At 39.8% G+C, this 22,601-nt stretch overlaps 1 protein-coding gene across 4 annotated transcripts in view; it reads left to right on the forward strand.

The window, feature by feature from the left end:
- Positions 1–22,601, forward strand: part of TAOK1 (TAO kinase 1) — a 178,849-nt gene that overhangs the window by 117,931 nt on the left and 38,317 nt on the right. For 3 of the 4 annotated variants that reach the window (XM_033184399.1, XM_033184398.1, XM_033184397.1), the window contains exons 10-15: positions 605–698; positions 2,762–2,843; positions 8,172–8,339; positions 11,221–11,424; positions 15,741–15,875; positions 21,554–21,790. In XM_033184399.1, coding sequence (XP_033040290.1) covers positions 605–698; positions 2,762–2,843; positions 8,172–8,339; positions 11,221–11,424; positions 15,741–15,875; positions 21,554–21,790 — 920 coding nt within the window. The remainder of the gene's footprint in view (positions 1–604; positions 699–2,761; positions 2,844–8,171; positions 8,340–11,220; positions 11,425–15,740; positions 15,876–21,553; positions 21,791–22,601) is intronic. The other variant, XM_033184400.1, reaches the window with a different exon arrangement.

Genomic DNA, 22,601 nt, shown 5'->3' on the forward strand with positions numbered 1-22,601 from the left:
ATATCACTATTAAATGGCCTGATTTAATGGATGTATTATGATTCTTTAGGAAAATGTTCTTCTTTATAGGAAATATACACTCAAGTATATATTAAGGATGGTGAGGCATCAGGTCAGCAATTTATTCTCAATTGATTCACTTGAAAAAGTTCTTGGAGGCTGGGTGCAGTGGCTCACACCTGTAATCCCAGCCCTTTGAGAGGCTGAGTTGGGAGGATCACTTGAGCTCAAGAGTTCAAGACCATCTTGGGCAACATGGTAAAACCCCATCTCTGCAGAAAATACAAAACATAATTGGGCATGGTGGTGCACACCTGTGGTCCCAGCTACTCGGGAGGCTGAGGTAGGAGGATTGCTTGAGCACAGGAGGTCAAGGCTGTAGTGAGCCGAGATTGTGCCACTGCACTCCAGCCTGGGTAACAGAGCGAGACCCTATCTCAGAAAAAAAAAAAAAAAGCTCTTTGAACTCTACTTGCAATTTTTTGTATAAGTTTAAGATTGTTTCAAAATAAAATCATTAAAAAAAAAAAGAAAAGAAAAACGTGCCCAGTACTAGAGTACCCCTTGCACCTATTTTAATAGGAATGTTTCCTTTCTTTTACAGCGGAAAGGAAGCCCCCTTTATTTAATATGAATGCAATGAGTGCCTTATATCACATAGCCCAAAATGAATCCCCTACACTACAGTCTAATGAATGGTGAGTATTGTTAATATATATATTGCTCAATGTTGAATAAATGAAATGCTTTTTCATAATCTGTTATCAAAGTGATTTAATTTCAATTAGGTAAAATGTATCACCTTATAAGATATTAAAATAGATTTATTTTAGCCTTTTAAATATTATATTTATTCTTTATCATGTTTCCATTTCATAGCATATGTATAACTGAGTTCAGAAAAGGATGGATGATGTCACATGAGTGTAAAAAGTATTCATTTTTACAAGAATTTGTATTTTACTTTTTCTTTAAATTTAGGAATACCTAATCCTAATTAAATAATAAATAGCATTTAAGCATTAATATTTTATAACTAAACTATATGTATTATTACAACCTATAGTGATATTTGATTGCAGGATGGCTTATAATTTATATCATATAAAAATAATAGGTAAAATGATTTGACTCTATCAAAATTACCAGGTAATTAAAAATTTTGGGATCACTCTAACTATAATATGTTATTCAATTTTATCTGATATTCCTTCTAGGGCTTCATTGATTTGATAAAATTTAGTTCATTCGGGTAAAGAGGTTTATGGACAACAGATTGACAATTTTAGAAAACTAGGATTTTTTATCAACAGTATAAAATTGTAGTAGAAAATTAATTCCTCAGGTGTACCTAGCATTTGATAAATTCTAGGGGAATAGCTAGCATATTAATATTTTGAAAATCACAGATATGTAAATTAGGGGTACTTAATTATTTAAAGAGTACATAATTATGTCTCATTCATTTAAGTCTTTGCCATTTAAGAATGTGCCATATAACTCTACTAAACTTATGTAATGCTAAAACTCTGTGCCAAAAGATTCTTTCTGTATAACTCTGTTTAGAATTATGTAGAACGAATCTTTTGACACTGAGTTTAGTGTTGTGGTATGCTTTAGTACATTTTGTGCTGCTGTAACAGAGTATCAGAGGCCGGGTAATTTATAAAGAACAGAAATGTATTTCTCATTTTCTGGAGGCTGGGAAGTCCAGGATCAAGGCACTGGCAGGTTAGGACCTGGCCCTCCTGCTTACAATATAGTGCCTTTAACTCTGCATCCTTTGCAGGGGAGAACCATTGTGTCCTCACATGGCAGAGAGCAGGAGAGAGAGAACCCTCTCCCACAAGCCCTTTTTATAGCAGCATTAATCCATTCATGACCTGAACAACTCCCATTAGGCCCCACCTCCCAACACTGTTGCATTGGAGATTAAGTTTCAACATCAGTTTTGGAGGAAAAAAACATTGAAACCATAGTTGATACATGTAAGTAATAAATGTATTGAACACAGACTGTCTTTACACTGTGTTTGAGACTTGGGGATTTATAAAAGAATTCTTGCCTACAAGGAACTTAAAATCTTATTTGAATATTGGAGACAAACATTGATGGAGTAATTATTTACTGCCTTACTCACTGAACTCTTGTCAATAACGCTATATAATAATGTGTTACAGACTTCTAATGTTTTAAAAAATACCTTAATAGGTTTTCTAGGTTTAATGGAAGTCTTACCCATTTGCTCAGGGGCACCAAATACTCAGGTATAAAAACGCTCTCTCCAGAGCAGATAGAGTGATATTCTGAAACATGCTATGTAGAAGATGATCCAAGGGGCAAATAAGAAAAGAGCTTATTATAAGAAAGGCTTAGCAAAAAGGAAAAGGAAAAAAAAGGGAATTGGAAAGGATTGTTATCTTGGGTTTGAATGCAAAAAAAAAAAAACAAAAAACAAAAAAAAAGGAGATAGGCTTCCCTCATTTTGCCTCAATACAGTAGTATGAGTTGTGATATTTAAATATGTAGGAGCAGGATTTTAAAGTAATCTGTGTGAATTTATCTTTGGAAAATGGTAAACATTCATTGGTTGCTTTAGATAGATCTTCATAGACTTATATGAAACTATATAGTCTCTGCTTTTTTTTTTAATCATTCCCTTTCCATTCCCCCCTCCCACCAGTAGGCACGTGCCTTGATTTGTGGATGTATTTTTAAAGGAAATAGCAATGTGTTCACTTGATACTTTCCTTTACAATAGGTCTGATTATTTTCGCAACTTTGTAGATTCTTGCCTCCAGAAAATCCCTCAAGATCGACCTACATCAGAGGAACTTCTAAAGGTCAGTTCTATTACAGTTTGTTTATTTATTTTATTTTAAGACAAGGCCTCTCTTTGTCACCCAGGCTGCAGTGCAGTGGCACAATCACGACTCCTGCAGCCTTGACACCTCCCAAGCTCAAGCGATCCTCCCACCTCAGCCTCCCAAGTAGCCAGGACTATAGACACACGCCACTAAACCTGGCTAATTAGGGTTTTGTCACATTGCCCAGGCTGTTCTCAAACTCCTGGGCTCACGTGATCCACCTGCCTCAGCCTCTTAAGTGCTGGGATTACAGGCGTGTGCCACCAGTTCCATTATACTTTAAATTTGTTCTTAGCCCTAAGAAATGATTGTAAAGAATGTGTTTTATTATTTGATTCTGAATTGGGATTAAGTATACTCTACTAGTTTTTACTAATACTAGTTTTTTATACTATTGTTTCTGAGAACTTTTCTTAGATACAAAAGTTTTTAATTTCTTTTTTCAAATTGATTAGCTGCTCTTACCATGTCTAAATAGAATGTATAGTTAAGTATTCAAATAGCTCAATACTGAATATGTTCAAGAATATAATCATGAGTTATAAATTTTAATTCATGTGGAACAATGTCTTTTTTTTTTTTTGGAGACAGTGTCTCGCTCTGTTGCCCAGGCTGGAGTGCAGTGGCCAGATCTCGGCTCACTGCAAGCTCCGCCTCCCGGGTGTACACCATTCTCCTGCCTCAGCCTCCCAAGTAGCTGGGACTACAGGTGCCCGCCACCTCGCCTGGCTAGGTTTTTTTGTATTTTTTTAGTAGAGACAGGGTTTCACCGTGTTAGCCACAATGGTCTCGATCTCCTGACCTCGTGATCCGCCCGTCTCGGCCTCCCAAAGTGCTGAGATTACAGGCTTGAGCCACCGCACCCAGTAGAACAATGTCTTATTTCAAAGTTGATAAAACATAGTTTAGCTGGGCATGGTGGCTCACGCCTGTAATCCCAGCACTTTGGGAGGCTGAAGTGGGTGGATCACAAGGTCAAAAGTTCGAGACCATCCTGGCCAACATGGTGAAACGCCCGTCTCTACTAAAAATACAAAAATTAGCTGGGCGTGGTGGCGCACACCTATAGTCCCAGCTACTCAGGAGGCTGAGGCAGGAGAATTGCTTGAACCCCAGAGGCAGAGGTTGCAGTGAGCTGAGATTGTGCCACTGCACTCCAGCCTGGCGACAGACCGAGACTCTGTCTCAAAAACACACACACACACACAAAAAAAACATAGTTTAACTTTTTGCTTAATATTTATTATTGATCTGTACAATATTAATATAATATGAAAGAAAGATGACATGATGTATTTACATAATATGTTGGAGAAGAGAAACTTAAAAATGGAAATAATATCTTTGCTTCCTTTTTTGGAAATATATTTTTCTAACTTAGCAATGAAATATTTTAAAAATATGTGAGTTCTGTTGAGTTTTCAACAGGCTTGGTTGACTAAATACATGATTAGTGTATGCTTTCTGGTCTTAAAAAATTATTTCATTTGGGCATTGACTGTCTTATTAATAGCAATAGTAGTGTTGTTGAATTTAATATAGTTCTTAAAACATCTAGATTAGGCAGTAATAAGTAGAATTTGACTATCTTTTTGGGACCCTAAGGAATCTTCTTAATCTTTCACTGTAAGATTTAAGTCAACTATATTTACACTAATGTTTTAGAATTTCAAGGAAATTCAGTTTATTTTCACTGACACATCAGTTAAAGCCACAAGTTAATTTGAAAGGGTCACATATATATTCAGTAGTATTATTTGCAGCCACAGTGTATAGAAAAACCATGCAAAATTTCAGTAATGCTTGAGAAATTCCAGGCAGTAAGCTTACTTGTCATTTCAGAAATGAAAGCCTGAATACACAGGCACTCACAGTAGCTAGTAGAAGCTTTAATATACCTAGGAATTATGTTGGTTAAAAAAAATAAGCAAAATCTAACAAACAGCGAAACTTAGAAATAGAAGGTTTTGGCCGGGTGCAGTGGCTTACACCTGTAATCCCAGCATTTTGGGAGGACAAGACGGGTAGATCATCTGAGGTCGGGAGTTCAAGACCAGCCTAACCAACATGGAGAAATCATGTCTCTACAAAAAAAAAAAAAAAAAACAAAATTAACTGGTCGTGGTGGCGCATGCCTGTAATCCCAGCTACTCGGGAGGCTGAGGCAGGAAAATCACTTGACCCAGGGGGCAGAGGTAGTGGTGACTTGAGATCGCACCATTGCACTCCAGCCTGGGCAGCAAGAGCAAAAGCCCTTCTCCAAATAAATAAATAAATATAAGGTTTTGTTTTTGGATAAAACAATATTGTAAATAGTAGGCTGGGTGTGGTGGCCCATGCCTGTAACCCCAGCTCTTTGGGAGGCCGAGGTGGGCAGATCCCTTGAGGTCAGCAGTTTGAGACCAGCCTGGCCAAAATGGTGAAACCCTGTCTTTACTAATAATACAAAAATTAGTCAGGCGTGGTGGTGGACTCATGTAGTCCCAAATACTCAGGAGGCTGAGGCACGAAAATCGCTTGAACCCCAGGAGGTAGAGGTTGCAATCAGCCAAGATTGCACCACTGCACTCTAGCCTGGGAGACAGAGTGAGACTGTGTCTCAAAAAAAAAAGGGGGCCATGTGCGGTGGCTCACACCTGTAATCCCAGCACTTTGGGAGGCCAAGGCAGGTGGATCACGAGGTCAGGAGATTGAGACCATCCTGGCTAACACAGTGAAACCCCATCTCTACTAAAAATACAAAAAATTAGCCGGGCGTGGTGGCGGTGCCTGTAGTCCCAGCTACTCGGGAGGCTGAGGCAGGAGAATGGTGTGAACTCAGAAGGCGGAGCTGGCAGTGAGCCGAGATCACGCCACTGAACTCCAGCCTGGGCGACAGAGCGAGACTCCGTCTCAAAAAAAAAAAAAAAAAGAAAGTAAGAAAGAAGACAATATTGTAAATAGTGGTATACACCAAATTAAAGAAAAAGGAAGAATGGCCGGGCACAGTGGCTCACGCCTGTAATCCCAGCACTTTGGGAGGCCAAGGCAGGCAGATAACCTGAGGTCGGGAGTTCCAGACCAGCCTGACCAACATGGAGAAACCCTCTCTCTTTTAAAAATACAAAATTAGCCGGACATGGTGGCGCATGCCTGTAATCCCAGCTACTCAGGAGGCTGAGGCAGGAGAATCGCTTGAACCCAGGAGTTGGAGGTTGTGGTGAGCTGAGATGGCACCATTGCACTCCAGCCTGGGCAGTCAGAGGAAACTACATCTCAAAAAAAAAAAAAAGGAAGAATGTGACTGGCTTCTTACATTTGCCAAATAGAAGCAAAAGAAACCTTTCTAACTCATGTAGTAGTAACCCAGCCCACTAGCATTTGGTGATTAGATTCTAAGTCTGCATATATTAATAGTATTCATTTGCCTGGCCCCTAGTATATATTATCACAGCCCTATTTAAAATGATAGGAAGTATTTATCATGAGCTTCTTATCTTTTGGCCTAATTACATTTCTGTTGCAGTCTATCATAAAGAAAAAAACTAACGAAAAAATTTTGATATATGAAGCTGTTTATCAAGGAATTAAAAATTAGAAATAGTTGCCTCAAATTAGAGTAATGGTTAGGTAATTTGGGCACAAACATTTGATGAAGTATTCTACAGGCATTACGTTTATGAATTTGAAATAATAATTTTTTTTTGTTTTTGAGACAGAGTCTTGCTCTGTCACCTAGGCTGGAGTGCAGTTATGTGATCTCAGCTCACTGCAACCTCCGCCTCTGAGCTTTAAGTGATTCTCGTGCCTCAGCCTCCCGAGTAGCTAAGATTACAGGCATATGCCTCCACGCCCTGCTAATTTTTTATATTTTTAGGGTTTCACTATTGGCCAGGCTGTTCTTGAACTCCTGGTCTCAAGTGATCTGCCTACCTTGACCTCCCAAAGTACTGTGGTAACAGGTATAAGCCACTGTGCCCAGCTAAAATAATAATACTTATTTTATTATGACTGTGAAAATTGAATAAAATATTGTATAGAGGCTGTGCATAGTGGCTCATGCCTGCAACCCAATACTTTGGGAGGCCAAGATGGAAGGGTCACTTGAGGCCAGGAGTTTAACTCTACCTCCATAAAATTAGCTGGACATGGTGGTACACACCTGTAGTCCTAGCTGCTTGAGAGGCTGAAGTGGGAGGATTGCTTGAGCCCAGGAGTTTGAGGTTACAGTGGGCTACAATTCATAGTTACAACTCTTTGCTTAAAGAAGAAATAAATGTGAGCTAACAAAAGAGGTAAAAGTTGTCTTAGGAATTCAGGGATATCTTATGGAACTCAAGGGATGGCAGAATATGTCTTTCTGGAATTTACATGCTAACTATGTATCTACAAAACATTTTATACGGCTGGGCGCGATGGCTCAAGCCTGTAATCCCAGCACTTTGGGAGGCCGAGACGGGCGGATCACAAGGTCAGGAGATTGAGACCATCCTGGCTAACACAGTGAAACCCCGTCTCTACTAAAAAATACAAAAAACTAGCCGGGCGTGGTGGCGGGCGCCTGTAGTCCCAGCTACTCGGGAGGCTGAGGCAGGAGAATGGTGTAAACCCAGGAGGCGGAGCTTGCAGTGAGCTGAGATCCGGCCACTGCACTCCAGCCTGGGCGACACAGTGAGACTCCGTCTCAAAAAAAAAAAAAAAATTTTATACATAGAAAATTTCTGAAAAGAAGTATATTGCAATGTAACTGTGATCATCATAATGGTGGAATTGTTTTTTCTACTTTTTGTGTTTGATAAGGTGAAATTATATTAAACGCTAGTGATAAAAAACAGTAATAATTTAATGGCTTTTAATCTCTGTATTTTATGCAGAATATTGTTCACCAGCATATAAAGGAACCCAATATCTAATATCTAAATTCATCTTTCATAATTCACTCTCATTAAATACATTCCTGTTGAAACTAGTATGACTCAGAACTGAGTATGTCTTTTGTGTGAAATCATCAGTTCTTAGAGTATGTAAACCTTGAGAGCTCTGATTGGACTTAATTCTTAGTGTTTAGACCCTTCAATTATTTTAACTCTGCATTTTTAGTTGGCCAACAAAAATATTATGTTCAAAATAAAGAAAAAGGGTAGTTGTGTATACACACAGTATATGTATGTAATGATAATTTTATAAATAGGAGAAATTTAACAGAATTATGTAGCTATAGATTATATGTATTATCTATCATAGAATATTATCTCTAGGGTCTGAGAAGGAGTACCTTGGCACTAATTGAAAAAAAATCAACCTTTTACCTTCTCCCCTATCTAGCACATGTTTGTTCTTCGGGAGCGCCCTGAAACCGTGTTAATAGATCTCATTCAGAGGACAAAGGATGCAGTAAGAGAGCTGGACAATCTGCAGTATCGAAAGATGAAGAAACTCCTTTTCCAGGAGGCACATAACGGACCAGCAGTAGAAGCACAGGAAGAAGAAGAGGTAACAGATAAAAAATGACTCCAATATTGAATTTGCACTATTGGTTTCTTTCCTTATGCATCTTGCCCTGCCATAATTTACCTTATATACCAATGGTTTCCAGGTTGTATTTTCTTACTCTTGGTCCTATAAAATCCCAGTTAGGAATTTAAAAAAGGTCCCTTTTTCTTGGAGAAATAAGAAAAATTAAAAAAAAATTTTTTTTAAGTCTTTAATCATGTTAGATTACATGCCCCTTTATGGTACACAGTGTCATAGTGAAGGTTCTGAGAAGTCCTTTGTTAAAGAAACCTGTTCACTTTTGTTTAATATAGTCCTTCACTAATTTCTTGACCACCGAACCTTTTTTGTTTTTTTGAGATGGAGTTTTGTTCTTTTCTTTTTTTTTTTTTTTTTGAGACGGAGTCTCGCTCTGTCGCCCAGGCTGGAGTGCAGTGGCCGGATCTCAGCTCACTGCAAGCTCCGCCTCCCGGGTTTACGCCATTCTCCTGCCTCAGCCTCCCGAGTAGCTGGGACTACAGGCACCAGCCACCTTGCCCAGCTAGCTTTTTGTATTTTTTTAGTAGAGACGGGGTTTCACCGTGTTAGCCAGGATGGTCTCAAACTCCTGACCTCATGATCCGCCCGTCTCGGCCTCCCAGAGTGCTGGGATTACAGGCTTGAGCCACCGTGCCCGGCGGAGTTTTGTTCTTGTTGCCCACGTTGGAGTGCAATGACGTAATCTCGGCTCACTGCAACCTCCACTTCCCTGGTTCAAGCGATTCTCCTGCCTCAGCCTTCCGAGTAGCTGGGATTACAGGTGCACACCACCACACCCAGCTAGTTTTTATTTTATTTTATTTTTTGTATTTTTAGTAGAGACGGGGTTTCACCACATTGGCCAGGCTGGTCTTGAACTCCTGACCTCAGGTGGCCCACCCGCCTCGGCCTCCCAAAGTGCTGGGATTACAGGCATGGGCCACTGTGCCCAGTCTGAGCCCTTTTTTGACCTTTTGTCCAGTTCCATATGATGTGCTTTTGGAAGTTCTTGAAATACAGAATCTGAAGGTTGAATGTACTCTCTCAGAAGTCATGAGAAAGTTACTAGGCATTCTATTGTGTCACCAAAGAAACTTGATTTCATTCCATCTACACCATTCTTTTTTTTTTTTTTAGACAGGGTCTTGCTCTGTAGCCCAGTTTGGAGTACAGTGTCACAATCTCGGCTCACTGCAATCTCCACCTCCTGGGTTCAAGCAATTCTCCCCCTTCTGCCTCCCAAGTAGCTGGGACTACAGGTGCGCCACCACGCCCAACTAATTTTTTGTATTTTTAGTAGAGATGGGGTTTCGCTATGTTGGCCAGGCTGTTCTCCGTCTCCTGGCCTCAAGTGATTCATCTGCCTCAGCCTCCCGAAGTGCTGGGATTACAGGTGTGAGCCACCACGCCTGGCCTACATTGTTCTAAAATACTCATTTTACAGATACCAAAAGCAAGGCTCAGAATAAATTAAGTTGCTCACTGTAGGTAGAGGAACATGGGTTCAAATTCATACCTCTTTTACTCTCAAGACCAAGTTCTGTCTTGCCTCTTAGGGAGAATGGAAATACAGATTTGCTGTAGAAGTGTTACAGAACTTCCTCATGAAGAAATATACATACAAAGTATATTATGTGTAAAGCTATTTTTTCCCTCTAAATATTTTGTTTCTTCTTTGTCCCGTCAGAATTCGAAAATTTTATTCTTTTCTATTGCTTTCCATCGAGAGAGACCACTTTGCATTCTGAAACCATGAGCAATAGTTTCTTTTTCTTTTTAATATCACTAAATAATTAATGAACTGTCAAATATAAGACTTTCTAAACTTACAATTTTTGGATTTGGGGATTTTTTTTTAGTTCTTAATGGTAGTCACTAGAAAATTGTTTGGGATTATTTCAGATATGTGAAATACTTTAATAAAGTGAAATTAATAAAATTCTATGTAGTTAAATTGTTAACAATATATGTGTTAGGCTAGGGATGTAAGAAAAGTCCCTATCTACATATATGTCTGTGTTTATTAAATTCTACGTATCTTAAATAATTCTGGTATGGTAAGACTACTGTAATGTTAGTGCCCAGGTACTACACCTGCTTGTTTACATCAGAATAACATTCTTATGATTGTGATTTGAAATAATATAATATGTAATTATTAGTTTACACAAGAATAGGTAGGAACTAATGTTAAATTATTTAGTGGTAAAAAGATAATCTAGTGTTCCCGAAAAACCTATTGAAATACAAAAAAGAAAAAGAAAGAAAGGAAGGAAGAGAGGAAGGGAAAGGTCATCTGGAGACTATGTTTTCCAGAGGAAAGAAGAATCTACTTATGAAAGGCTGATTTAATAAAAAAGAGTAACAACTACAATGAAGTTTCTAATACTTTTTTTTTTTTTTTAAATGCTCCTTATGGAGCAGGGCTACCCCATAGGCACTGTACCCAGAATAGCCAGTGCTTTTTTTTTTTTTAGAGGAGGGATTTGTATTAACCAAGAATTATTGAGAAATTAGCAGGATCCCTATATATGCCCCATGAAAAGTATAAATGGTTATTTTAAAATATCAAGCAATTTAGAGAAAATATTCTACTTTGAAAATCACCCAAAAGTGATCAGCTGACTTTGTTTTAGACAGTTGGCTGAGTTTTTTTGTGATTTACTTGTTGATCATTTTTGTTTTTCAATAAACTAACAGTTGATAAACTTCTTGGTCTTGGAAAATAAAAGCAATTTCTCATGGTAGACCAACTTTCTGAGACTGTCTGCCAAGTGGTATGCTAGGTGCTTATAATCAAGAATTCAGAAGAGAGAGATACATATAAATATTTTAACTGAATTTGAATGTTCTTTTCTCTTAGGAACAAGATCATGGTGTTGGCCGGACAGGAACAGTGAATAGTGTTGGAAGTAATCAATCCATTCCCAGCATGTCCATCAGTGCCAGCAGCCAAAGCAGTAGTGTTAACAGTCTTCCAGATGTCTCAGATGACAAGAGTGAGCTAGACATGATGGAGGGAGACCACACAGTGATGTCTAACAGTTCTGTTATCCATTTAAAACCTGTGAGTATTTGGATTTCAATGAAAAAAATTCAATGTTGGTAAACTGTTTTCTTCGTCTATTAGTTTAAGAGAAGGAAGAAGGAGGAGAAGGAAGTTTCCCGAAGTTTGGGAACATGGCCGGGCGCAGTGGCTCATGCGTATAATCCCAGCACTTTGGGAGGCCAAGCCGGGTGTATCACTTGAGGCCAGGAGTTCAAGACTAGCCTGGCCAACATGGTGAAACCCTGTCTCTACTAAAAATAAAAGAAATTAGCCAGGCTTAGTGGCACGTGCCTGTACTTCCATACTCCCAGCTACTTCGGAGGTTGAGGTGGGAGAATCACTTGAACCTGGGAGGCGGAGGTTGCAGTGAACCAAGATCGCACGACTGCAGTCCAGCCTGGGCGACAGAGTGAGACCCTGTCTCAAAAAAAAAGAAGTTTGGAGCATTTTTTAATGGAAAAAGCCTTGTTAACTCCTAACCTGTTATCTCCATTTGGAAAATTGTGTTTTGAGAATACAAAAAGAATGTGGAACTATCTCAAAATATTAGAAGAAAAAGTACAGAAACCTCAAATATATTATTTGACATTATTTATGTGGAAAATAAAATACTAAAAAATAGAAAGGATACACATAAAATTAATGACAATGGTTGCCTTTGGGGAGTGGAGAAATGGTTGGGATGAGTGATGATCAAAAGTGAATTTTCTGTTGTCCATAATGTTTATATCTTTTTTTTTTTTTTTTTTGAGACGGAGTCTCACTCTCACCCAGGCTGGAGTGCAGTGGCCCCAGTCTTGGCCCACTGCAACCTCCACGTCTCAGGTTCAAGCGATCATCCTGCCTCAGCCTCCCAAGTAGCTGGAATTACAGGTGTGTGCCACCCTGCCTGACTAATTTTTGTATTCTTAGTAGAGATGGGGTTTCACCATGTTGGCCAGGCTAGTCTCAAACTCCTGACCTCAAGTGATCCACCCACCTCAGCCTCCCAAAGTGCTGGGATTACAGGTGTGAACCACCACGCCAAGGCGTTTGTATCTTTTTTTTTTTTGAGACGGAGTTTTGCTCTTGCTGCCCAGTCTGGAGTGCAGTGGCACCATCTTGGCTCATTGCAGCCTCCGCCTCTCAGATTCAAGCAATTCTCATGCCTCAGCCTCCTGAGTAGCTGGGATTACAGGTGCGTGCCACCACGCCCAGCTAATTTTTTGTATTTTTAGTAGAGAAGAGGTTTCATCATGTTGGCCAGGCTGGTCTCGAACTCCCAACCTCAAGTGATCCACCTGCATCGGCCTCCCAAAGTACAGGGATTACAGGCGTGAGCCACTGCACCCAGCCTCTCTCCTAAAAATAAAGCTGAATATAATTGTAGAAAACTAGATTCTGGGTTTAGGAAATGTGGGTGTTTGCTGCATTACTCTTTACCCTTTTGAGTATAAAATGTTAAACCTGAAAAATATTGAAAAGTCAGGTAACTCCTTTTAACAATTAATAGGAATGCTGAGGCTGGGAGTGGAGGCCCACCCCTGTAATTCTAGCATTTTGGGAAGCTGAGGCAGGCAGATTGCTTGAGCCTGGAGTTGGAGACCAGCCTGGGCAACATGGTGAAACCCTGTCTCTACCAAAAATTTAAAAATTAGGCCGGGTGCGGTGGCTCAAGCCTGTAATCCCAGCACTTTGGGAGGCCGAGATGGGCGGATCACGAGGTCAGGAGATCGAGACCATCCTGGCTAACACGGTGAAACCCCGTCTCTACTAAAAAAAATACAAAAACTAGCCGGGCGAGGTGGTGGGCGCCTGTAGTCCCAGCTACTAGGGAGGCTGAGGCAGGAGAATGGCGTGAACCCAGGAGGCGGAGCTTGCAGTGAGCTGAGAGATCTGGCCACTGCACTCCAGCCTGGGTGACAGAGCAAGACTCCGTCTCAAAAAAAAAAAAAAAAATTTAAAAATTAGCTCGGCTTGGTGGTGCATGCTTCTAATCTCAGCTACTCAGGAGGCTAAGGTGGTAGGTTCACTTGAACCCAGGAAGTAGAGGTTTTCAATGAGCCAAGATTGCACCACTGCACCTCAGCCTGGGTGACAGAGTGAGACTATCTCAAAAAACGAACAAACAAAAATAGGAACGCTTCCTTTTTCACTTCACAGCTTGTGTTACTATCTAAAAGTAGTAGGTACAATGGCTAAAAGATGGAAACAACCCAAATTATTCATCAACGGATGTATTAACAAATTGTAGTTTATAGGCTGGGCATGGTGGCTTATGCCTGTAATCCCAGCATTTTGGGAGGCCGAGGCAGGCGGATCATGAAGTCAAGAGATTGAGACCATCCTGGCCAACATGGTGAAACCCTGTCTTTACTAAAAATATAAAAATTAGCCAAGCGTGGTGGCACACACCTGTAATCCCAGCTACTCAGGAGGCTGAGGCAGAAGAATCGCTTGAACCCAGGAGGCAGAGGTTGCAGTGAGTCGAGATCATGCCACTGCACTCCAACCTGGCAACAGAATGAGACTCTGTCTCAAAAAACCAAAAAAAATTGTGGTTTTTACATCCAGTAGAATATTATTCAGCTATAAAAAGGAATGAAGTTCTAATACATGCTGCCATATGGATAAATCTTGAAAACATGTTAAGTGATGAAAGTCTAGACACAGAAGGACAAATATTGTATAATTAAACTTGTATAAAATATCTAAAATGTGCAAATTCATAGTGACAGAAAGTATGTTAGGAGTTACCAGAGACTGGGTGGAGGTCAAAATAGTTATTGCTAATGGATGTAGTTTCTGTTTGGGTTGATGAAAAAGTTTTGGAAGTAATAATGATAGCTGTACATCATTGAGAGTATAATTAATACCACTTAAAATGGTTAAAATGGGCTGAGCGCTGTGGCTCATTCCTATAATCCCAGCACTTGGGGAGGCTGAGGCAGGAGTATCACTTGAGGCCGGGAGTTCAAGACCAGCCTGGACAACATAGGGAGACTCCATCCATTAAAGAAAAAAAAATAGCCAGGGGTGGCACATGCCTGTGGCCCCAGCTACTCAAGAGGCTGAGTAGTGAAGGCCCACTGAGTAGTGGAGGATCAGTTGAGCCTGGGAAATCAAGGCTGCGATGAGCCTTGATCATACTACTGCACTGCGTTCTGGGCAACAACAACAACAACAACAACAAAAAATTATTCCCACAATTAATTGGTTGCTACTTAACTGATTTTCTATTCAGCTAATAGATTGAGTTCAGGAAAAGATATCAGTCCTTCAATTTTTTGCAACTGTTTTTGTTTTTGCTTATTTTGGACAGATGGCAGAAGTATTATAAAGATAGCTCCATTGCTTCCAAAATCCAAGAGGCTTTGAGCAATTTTCTATTACTCCTGTTTAAAACATTGACTATATTGGCTACATGTTTCATCATTTTTGTTTTCAAGTTATGTTAAAGCTTTTCAATTTTGCACATAATCGGTAGGATATAAATCTAGTCATGTGCCAGGCACAGTGACTCACGCCTCTAATCCCAGCACTTTGGAAGGCCAAGGCAGGCAGATTGCTTGAGCCCAGTAGTTCAAGACCAGCCTGGGCAACATGGCAGAACCCCATCTCTACAAAAAATACAAAAGTTAGCTAGCATGGTGGTGCATGCCTGTGGTCCTGGCTACTTGGGAGGCTGAGGTGGGAGGATTGCTTGAGCCCAGGAAGTTGAGGCTGTGGTGAGCCATTCAGGGTACCGCTGCACTCCAACCTGGGTGACAAAGTGAGACCCTGTCTCAAACAAACAAACCAATCAATCAATCTAGTCATGTGCATTTTCTTATCCTGAGTCTGTGTACTATTTTATACCCTGTACAGATAATTTATTCTAATTCTAATTATATTGAAAATAAAGCTGGACATACTGGCTTGCACCTGTAATCCCAGCACTTTGGAAGGCCAAGGAGGGAGGATTGCTTGAGCCCAGGAGTTCTAGACCAGCCTAGTCAACATAGGGAGACCTTGTTTCTAAAAAAATAAAATTAGCCTGGCCTGATGGCCCGTGCCTGTAGTTCCAACTTCTCAGGAGTCTGAGGTAGGCAGATGGTTTGAGCCTGGGAGGTTGAAGCTACAGTGAGCTATGGTCACATTACTGTACTTCAATCTGGGTGACAGAGCGAGACCCTGTTTCTAAAAAAGAAGAAAAGAAAAAAGAACAGCATTTCTACTTTTTGGTTTTGCTTTTTAAAATTACGTCTTTGAGATTTGTTGATCAAGTTGTCTTTAAACTTTAATTTCCATAAAGATTCAAACAAACTGTTCACCTTACGTAGTATTATCTTTTTTTTTTTTTTTTTTTTGCCTAGGAGGAAGAAAATTACAGAGAAGAGGGAGATCCTAGAACAAGAGCAACAGATCCACAATCTCCACCCCAAGTATCTCGTCACAAATCACACTATCGTAATCGAGAACACTTTGCTACTATACGGACAGCATCACTAGTATGTACTTCCCCGAATTAAAGATAAATATATTTTTCATATGGGACCTTGGCAATATAAACTCAAGTATAGCTATATATTGTTTTGTATTTGGGTTTTATTTTGCAAAATATTCATTTAATATTTAAGTGCCTATTATGAGAAAGATGTTATTCAAAGAACTCTGAGAATAAACTAACAATGTCTTCATGACACGTACACAAAAAACGAGTATGTTAGAATATCTTAAATACTTAAGATAACTACAGGACACTAAACAGGAATTCAGATAACTTTTAATTAGGAGCATAAGTGAAGTATTTATGAAATAAATAGTTTGAGTATTTAAAATTAGTAGGATTTAGGCACAACAGGGAGAGGAGAAATGAATGGTATTTCCATATAAGAAGAATATGGACAGTAAGGAAATACATTGTGTGAGGCTAACGAGAAAGAGGGGAATATTGGAAATGGCAAGCAGTACAATTTGGTATACTCTAAATGTCATTCTGATTTTCCAAATAATATGGATTATCTGTTCGTTACAAGGATGCTATAATGGGGTACTTAAAATCTTAATCAGACAGATAAGTAAAACCAAAGCATGATAAAGGATACTAAGGATACAACGAAATTACATTAAGATACCATAAGAAAAGTAGGCTATTAGAAAACATAATGGAAAGGCTGGGTTTGGTCGCTCATGCCTGTATTCATAGAACTTTGGGAGGCTGAGGTGGGTGGATCACTTGAGCTCACGAGTTTGAAACCAGCCTGGGCAACATGGTGAAACCCCATCTCTTCAAAAAATACAAAATTCAGGTGGGGTGTGGTAGCTCACACCTGTAATCCCAGCAATTTGGGAGGCTGAAGTAGGTGAATCGACTGAAGTCAGGAGTTTGAGACCAGCCTGGCCAACATGGCGAAACCCTGTCTCTGCTAAAAATAGAAAAATTAGCTGGGCATGGTGGTGTGCACCTGTAATTCCAGCTATTCAGGAGGCTGAGACTGGAGAATCGCTGGAACCCAGGAGGCAGAGGCTGTGGTGAGCTGAGATCGTGCCTCTGCACTCCAGCCTGGGTGACAGAGGTAGACCCTATCTCCAAAAAAAAATTCAGCTGGGTGTGGTGATGTGTGCCTGTAGTCCCATATACTTGGGAGACTGAGTCAGGAGCATTGATCGAACCCAAGAGATGGAGGTTGCAGTGAGCCGAGATCACATCGCTGTACTGCAGCCTGGGTGACAGTGCCAGACCCTGTCTCAAAAAAAAAAAGAAAGAAATGGGGCCGGGCGTGGTGGCTCACACCTGTAATCCCAGCACTTTGGGAGGCCGAGGGAGGCAGGTGGATCACCTGAGGTCAGGTTTCAAGACCAACTTGGCCAACATGGTGAAACCTCGTCTCTGCTAAAAATACAAAAATTAGCTGGGCATGATGGCAGGCACCTGTAATCCGGGTTACCTGGGAGGCTGAGGTAGGATAATTGCTTGAATCCAGGAGATGGAGATTGCAGTGAGCTGAGGTTGCACCATTGCACTCCAGCCCGGGCAACAGAGCGAGACTCTGTCTCAAAAAAAAAAAAAGATAGGATAGCTATCTGACTTCTCAACTATGTAATAAGCAGATGTTATAAATCCTATGCAGTCATGAATCTATATGACATGGGGTTGGGAACGTAGTACCCTACCCAAAGTCAGGTTATTCCTACTATTCTGCAACATGTAAATAGCACTTTTAACAGAGCAAGTGGTAAAGATTGCTTGATTTTTGCATGACTATTTTGATAAATATGTTGAGAAGGACCAGCTTAAAGGAAAACCTCTCAGTAACTTGGCATAAGTTAAATGTTTCCCAAGAAAGTGTTCTATCCTAAAGTTTGGCTTCCTCAAATCAGTTAAGGGCATTTTAAATTTACAGATTTAATGAATCAAAATCTGAAAAAGATTTATATTTTTAAAGCCAGTAGTTTCATTTATTTCACTTAAAATATTCAGAGCATAAGTAGTTTTTCAATACAAATAAGCATAGCTATACTATTCATTATAAGTGCTATATACCATCACAACCTACCTTCTTTCTTGGATTTTTTTCATTCAATAAAATGCACAGATCTTAGGTATTCAATTTGAAGAGTTTTTACAAGTCTATACACCTGCCTTAACCATCTGAAACAAGGTACAGTTATCCCTCAGTATCTGTGAGGGATTGGTTCCAGGACCCTCCATAAATCCCAAAATCCACAGATAAGCCAAGTCCCTTATATAAAATGGTGGTCCGGGCGGAGTGGCTCACAGCTGTAATCCCAGCACTTTGCCAGGCCGAGGCAGGCAGATCACTTGAGGTCAGGAGTTCGAGACCAGCCTGGCCAACTTGGTGAAACCCCATCTCTCTTAAAAATACAAAAATTAGCCAGGCGTGGTGGCAGGCGCCTGTAATCCCAACTACTCAGGAGGTTGAGGCAGGAAAATTGCTTGAACCCGAGAGGCGGAGGTTGCAGTGAGCTGAGATCGTGCCATTGCACTCCAGCCTGGGGGACAAGAGCGAGACTTCAACTCAAAAAAAAAAAGAAAATAATTAGGGGTTCGAGACCAGCCTGGCCAACATGGTGAAACCCTGTCTCGACTAAAAATACAAAAAATTAACTGAGTATGGTGGCACATACCTGTAGTCCCAGCTACTCAGGAGGCTGAGGTGGGAGAATCACTTGAACCTAGGAGGCAGAGGCTGCAGTGAGCCAAGATCGTGCCACTGTACTCCAGCGTGGGCAACACACTGACCCTGTCTTTGAAAAAAGAATTGAAAGGCCGAGCGCGGTGACTCAAGCCTGTAATCCCAGCACTTTGGGAGGCCGAGACGGGCGGATCACGAGGTCAGGAGATCGAGACCATCCTGGCTAACACGGTGAAACCCCGTCTCTACTAAAAAAGTACCAAAAAAACTAGCCAGGCGTGGTGGCGGGCGCCTGTAGTCCCAGCTACTCGGAGGCTGAGGCAGGAGAATGGCGTAAACCCGGGAGACAGAGCTTGCAGTGAGCTGAGATCCGGCCACTGCACTCCAGCCTGGGTGACAGAGTGAGACACCGTCTCAAAAAAAAAAAAAAAAGAAAAAAGAATTGAAAGGCCGAGCGCGGTGACTCAAGCCTGTAATCCCAGCACTTTGGGAGGCCGAGACGGGCGGATCACGAGGTCAGGAGATCGAGACCATCCTGGCTAACACGGTGAAACCCCGTCTCTACTAAAAAAGTACCAAAAAAACTAGCCAGGCGTGGTGGCGGGCGCCTGTAGTCCCAGCTACTCGGAGGCTGAGGCAGGAGAATGGCGTAAACCCGGGAGACAGAGCTTGCAGTGAGCTGAGATCCGGCCACTGCACTCCAGCCTGGGTGACAGAGTGAGACACCGTCTCAAAAAAAAAAAAAAAGAAAAAAGAATTGAAAATGTTATCAACAAGATGAAAGATAACAAGTGTTGGCAAAAAGGGGAACTCTTACACATTGTTGGTGATAACCTAAATTAGTATGGCCATTTTGGAAAATGGTATGGAGGTTCCTCAAAAAACTAAAAATAGAACTGCCATATGATCCAGTAATTCCACTTCTGGGTACATATTTAAAGGAACTGAAATTCATATGTTGAAGGGATATCTACACTCCCATGTTCATTGCAGCATTATTCACGATAGCTAAGTCATGGAATCAACCTAAGTGCATATCAGTGGATAAGTGGATAAAGAAAATGTAGCATATATACACAATGGAATACCATTCAGCCTTAAAAAGGAAAAATCCTGTCATTTGCAAGAGCATGCATGAATCTGGAGGATTATGCTAAGTGAGATAAGGCAAGCACAGAAAGACAGATACCACATGATCTCGCTTTTATGTGGAATCTAGAAAAATAAAGTTGAACTCATAGAATGGAGGTAGAGAGTACAGTGATAGTTACTAGAGGTTAGGGAGAGAGAGAAATGGGGAGTTGATCAAAATGTACAAAGTTTCAGAAAGATAGGAGGAACGGGTTTTGAGATATTTTGCATAGCTGGGTGACTATAGTTGACAATAGTATATTGAATATTTTGAAATAACTAAAAGTAAATCTCAGATGTCTCACCATAAAAAATGATGCATAAGGAAGGTGATGGATATGTTAGATTGATTTCATTTAATATGTTGAATACATATATCAGTATATCACACATGTACTCCATAAATGTATACAATTATGATTTGTCAATCAAAACATTAACGTTTTTTAAAGGAATTGAAAACAGGTACTCAGACAAGTGCATGTACACACATAGTCACAGCAGCAGTTTTCACAGTGGCCAAAAGACGGAAACAATACAAATGTCCATCAGTGGATGAGTGGATAAACAAATTGTGCTATATACGTACAGTGGAATTTTATTCAGCTGTAAAAGGAAATGAAATACTGATGCATACTACAACATGGATAAACTTCAGAAACATGCTAAGTGAAAGAAACCAGCCATAAAAACTCATATATTATATGACACTACTTATATGAAATATGCAGAATAGGTATATCTATAGAGACAAAAAGCAGATTGATGGTTACCAGGAGGGGAGAATGGAGAGCAACTGCTTAACAGGTATAGAATTTTCTTTTGAGATGATGAACATACTTTATAACTAAATAAAGGTGATAGTTATGGCATGGTAAATATACTAAACATACTGAATTGTTCACTTTAAGGTGATTACTTTTATGTCATGCATATTTTATCTTGTTTTTTTTTTTTTTTTTGAGACGGAGTCTCGCTCTGTTGCCCAGGCTGGAGTGTGGTGGTGCGATCTCGGCTCAATGCAAGCTCCGCCTCCCAGGCCCACGCCATTCTCCTGCCTCAGCCTCCCGAGTAGCTGGGAGCACAGGCGCCTGCCACCGTGCCCAGCTAATTTTTTTTGTATTTTTAGTAGAGACGGGGTTTCACCGTGTTAGCCAGGATGGTCTCGATCTCCTGACCTTGTGAATCGCCCGCCTCCGCCTCCCAAAGTGTTGGGATTATAGGCGTGAGCCACCACGCCTGGCCTATCTTGATTTTTAAATTGAGGTTTTTCTTTTTTTTTTTTTCTTTGTGGTCAGTGTTTTTTGTGTTCTGCCCAAGAAGTATTTGCTTACTCCAGGGTTATAAAGATATTTTGTGTTTCTGCTTTGTGATTCTGGGTTTTACATTCAGACCAAATGATCCTTCTCAAATTAATTTTTATATATGACATAAGTGATATAGGGAGGCAAGGTTTGTTTGTTTTTTTCTATGTAAAGAACCAGGTGTTTCAGCAGGATTTGCTAAAAACACTATCCTCTGAATTAACTTGACTTTCTTGGTAGAAAAATCAATTGAACATATGTGGATCTCTTTCTAGTTTTTATTCTCTTTCCTTGATCTACTTAGCCTATCTTAAAGCCAGTACTGCATTGTCTTGATTACTGTAGGGCTGCGTGTCCTCCAAATATTTTTGTTCCTCAAGATTGTTTTGGCTATTCTAGGTTCTTTTATATCCCCATATAAATTTTAGAACCAGTCTATTTCTTTAAAAGACTTGTTGGAAATTTCCTTGGAATCTGCTAACATTGGGATATTTTACACTAATTCCCTACTTAGTTAATATAGAATGGTTTAAAAGGCTTTTCGAAGAAGAATGTTTTGTTTTCTTCTTTTCCTTCCATTATTTGTATGTCTAGGTTACAAGGCAAATGCAAGAACATGAGCAGGATTCTGAGCTTAGAGAACAAATGTCTGGCTATAAGCGAATGAGGCGACAACATCAAAAGCAACTGATGACTCTAGAAAATAAGCTAAAGGCTGAGATGGACGAACATCGCCTCAGATTAGACAAAGATCTTGAAACTCAGCGTAACAATTTTGCTGCAGAAATGGAGAAACTTATCAAGAAACACCAGGCTGCTATGGAGAAAGAGGTGGCTTATTCAATATTATTAATTTGCTTGTTTTAGGTTTTGAATGTCTCAGAATTAACCAACATGGCAGTTTGATGTTAGAGTATCTGTTCCCATGAACCAAGCAAATTGGGGAAAAGGAGAAACATTTATGTGACTTATATAAAGGTTTCTGTAAATTGATATTACAAAAAAAGGTGACATCTGTGTACCTTGTCTCTCACTAATTTTGTGTGTGCATCATTTAAAACAAATCAGTCTTAAAACTATTCATTGGGGTAGTCCACTTTATAGTTTATGTAATAGCCAGCAAAATTTTGAATATGAAAAATTGATGTATTTTAATATCAAGTACTAGGCCTGGGAACTAATAAGACATGGGACCATTTCCTGATTCTTGATAGTTTTATAGTGTCACAATCGGTAAGTTACTCAGTTATTTTAAGCTTTTCATTTTCTGGTTATCTGAGGAGTTTGCTAAATCTCCTATCATTAGGTGATTTAGGTCTCAAAAAGTCATTTTTATTCTTTTTTGTAGTTTTTGGAAACTACCCTTGAATTTCTGGCAGCATTTTAATATCAGAATGATTGAAGATTACTGTAATAAATACAATGTTGGAGGTTATGAGTTATGAAAGATTCAGATTCATGAATTTATTCAGAATCAAATTCATTTGATTATTGACAAATAATTGTCATTATTGTACATGATGAAAGTTTAGTTTTTAGGATTTTTGTTATGTGAAACCTTTTCTTCTAATGTTTTTGGTTTCCCATTGTTTTACTTTTTTTCGATAGTTATGTTTGTCAAGTAGAATGTAGAATTCTCAGT

This window comes from Trachypithecus francoisi, unplaced genomic scaffold (assembly GCF_009764315.1).
Source record: "Trachypithecus francoisi isolate TF-2019V2 unplaced genomic scaffold, Tfra_2.0 Lachesis_group20, whole genome shotgun sequence".
Lineage (NCBI taxonomy): Eukaryota > Metazoa > Chordata > Mammalia > Primates > Cercopithecidae > Trachypithecus > Trachypithecus francoisi.